This window comes from Vigna unguiculata, chromosome 4 (assembly GCF_004118075.2).
Source record: "Vigna unguiculata cultivar IT97K-499-35 chromosome 4, ASM411807v1, whole genome shotgun sequence".
Classification (NCBI taxonomy): Eukaryota; Viridiplantae; Streptophyta; class Magnoliopsida; order Fabales; family Fabaceae; genus Vigna; species Vigna unguiculata.
The window spans coordinates 1,137,979-1,140,411 of NC_040282.1; the positions used below are offsets into that span (position 1 = coordinate 1,137,979).

The window sequence follows — 2,433 nt, forward strand, 5'->3', positions numbered from 1 at the left end:
AAGCAAAAGATCCATAATTCGTCCTTTTCTTGTGTTTCAACACATGAAAGAAACATAATCTGGTTAAACAAGAGCATGGTAAATTTAAGTTTCTCTATTCAAAGACTTATTTTAGGTTACATGTCCAAAACTCATGCTTAAGCCGGTTAATTAGATCACTCTTATTTTGAAAACCCATGGAATTAATATGAAATGTGACAGTAACTCCACAATTTTTTTATTATATTCGTTTTTATTATATTATTTTCCATTTATAAAACTCAATTTCAATTTTTTCACTTCAATATCTGACAATATTTGAATTCAACTTTGCAGGAATCGAGGTAATATAAGTAACTATGTATTTTTCCATGGTCCACGCCAAACGATATTTATGAAAAGATTAAAAATAAAATTTAGCAGAAGAATAAATATCTAACAAAAATAAATCTTTTTCTCCTTTCTTTTCCCTTTTCTTTACACAGAATCGACGCACAAAAGATAGAACTTTCAAAACAAAAGGACAGAATCCAAGATAAAATCTTGTGGCAGTAATAATTCATTCAGATCATAACCTAAAAAAACTAAATCTAAAACCCACCTTCCAACAGCGAAAACGGATAAGGCGGCAGAGCACTCCCCTCCGCCGCCATTTCCCCAAAATAACTCCCACGCCCAAAATACCCACCTCCCATCGCCGGCGCCGCCGGCGTCACCACCGTCAACGGCGTCGTTACTCCGCCGCAATTATACCCATAGCACCCCTGTTCCCCCCAATACCCCGCCGTCGCCGGCGAACAAATAATATTATTACTGTTATTATCGATTTCCAAACCCGTCTCCGGCGACGAAGACATGATGTTGTTACCTTCGTCCTCTTCGAACTCCGTCTTGATGCCGGACGAGGAAGAGGAGGAGGTCGCCGCCGTCGAGGGCGGAGGAATGAGGCGTCGCTTTTTCTCGCCGAGGTGTTTTCTTTCTCTTTCTCGGAGAATCCGAGAGAGAACCTGCGGGTCCTCCACAACCTTTGACAGAAAAGCCATCATTTGCTGCGGTCGTTTTTCCGTTGTCTCTAACCTCTTGTTCATTCCTTGAAGCTCTTCCTCCAACGCTTTCTGCTCCTCCTTCAACTTCGCTATCTCCAGCACCATGGCCTCGTCGTCCAACTCCTCCAGCTTCAGGGTATGCAAATGCAAATTGCTGCTCCTACCTCCGCCATGCTTCCGCCGCACGATGTTCCTCAACAAATGCTTCTGCCCCCGCAGGAACCACTCGTTCGCGAATTCCCACCGATCCGGATCCACCTTTCTGAAACCCTAACAAACATAAAATAAAAAAAATACTCAAATTACCCGAATTTAGAAAATATAAGAGCTGCCCAGAAAGAAAAATCTAATTTTGTGAAATGGGGTTCCGTCGAAATTATACAAACTCATCAAATTATCAAATTTCATAACTGTCTTTGCTAACATACCTAAGTTATATACAAGCTTTTCTTCAAAACTTAAAAACTGATTTGTTCCTTAAAAACTAGTTCCAAAATTCGTTCAAAAACAAATCAAAATCAAAATTTGAGTAACATATGTGTTTTTGTGAAAAGTTTACATTGTAGGCAAGCTTAAATTATGAGTGATAAGCAAAGAAGGTAATTAAGAATTGAATAAGATTGAGAGTGATACTAACGTAGGTGTTGAGTTGGCGAACGAAGCTGGAGAAGTTGTTGTGCTTGAAGAAAGCAGGGAGGAGTGAGTGAGAGAAGTCGAGGGGGTCGAGGACGATGAAGCTGTTGTTGGCTGGGCCCCACGTGATGAGTTTATCGGTGGTGGGATCGTTAACCATGTTGTAGGTTTTTATGACAAACGGTGCGATCACGTTGTTGATGTTGTTGGTGTTGCTGATGATGTTGTGTTCCATCATTCCATGAAGAAAAAAGAGAAAAGGAACAGAACAAGAGGAAGATGAAGAAGAAGAAACAAGGAGGGATGGTGTGTGCGAAGTGTGAACGTGGGTGTCTGAGTTTTTCTCTGTCCGTGACAGAGAGTGAGAGTGAGTGAAAGAGAGAGAAAGTGTGTGTGTGTGTGTGTGTAAGAGAGGTGTGAGGGTGAGGTTTTTTTCTTTGGATGAGGGAGCACCGCGTATATAAAGGGGACGCGTGCACAGTAATACAGAGGGCCACGTGGCGGCCATCCAGAGGGCTTACGATATTTGCTCCTGGATCGTGGTGGGACCTATGCTCGGTACACGTCACGCTTCGGATGGAGATATTTTCCTAGAGAGACCACGCGCCTTGATGGCGCGTGGGGTTCTGGAACGCAATGCTGTGGCGGTTGGCGGTGGTCCCCGCCCTCGGGTGAGGACAAGGGCGAGTAAACGACAGCGTGGTTTTGGTCGAAAGATGTGAGTGAGGCAACTCTTTTGTGCTGGCTTTGTCACTTAATGTTTAATATTTCCTTT

At 42.9% G+C, this 2,433-nt stretch overlaps 1 protein-coding gene across 1 annotated transcript; it reads right to left on the reverse strand.

Annotated features, from left to right (window-relative positions):
* Positions 1 to 415: 415 nt before the first annotated feature.
* LOC114182516 (heat stress transcription factor C-1) lies at positions 416 to 2,098 on the reverse strand. Its single transcript, XM_028069398.1, has 2 exons — positions 1,663 to 2,098; positions 416 to 1,295 (listed from the first exon to the last, which is right to left on the reverse strand). Exons 1-2 carry the CDS (start codon positions 1,894 to 1,896, stop codon positions 570 to 572), a joined length of 960 nt encoding a protein of 319 aa, XP_027925199.1. The 5' UTR covers positions 1,897 to 2,098; the 3' UTR covers positions 416 to 569.
* Positions 2,099 to 2,433: the final 335 nt, after the last annotated feature.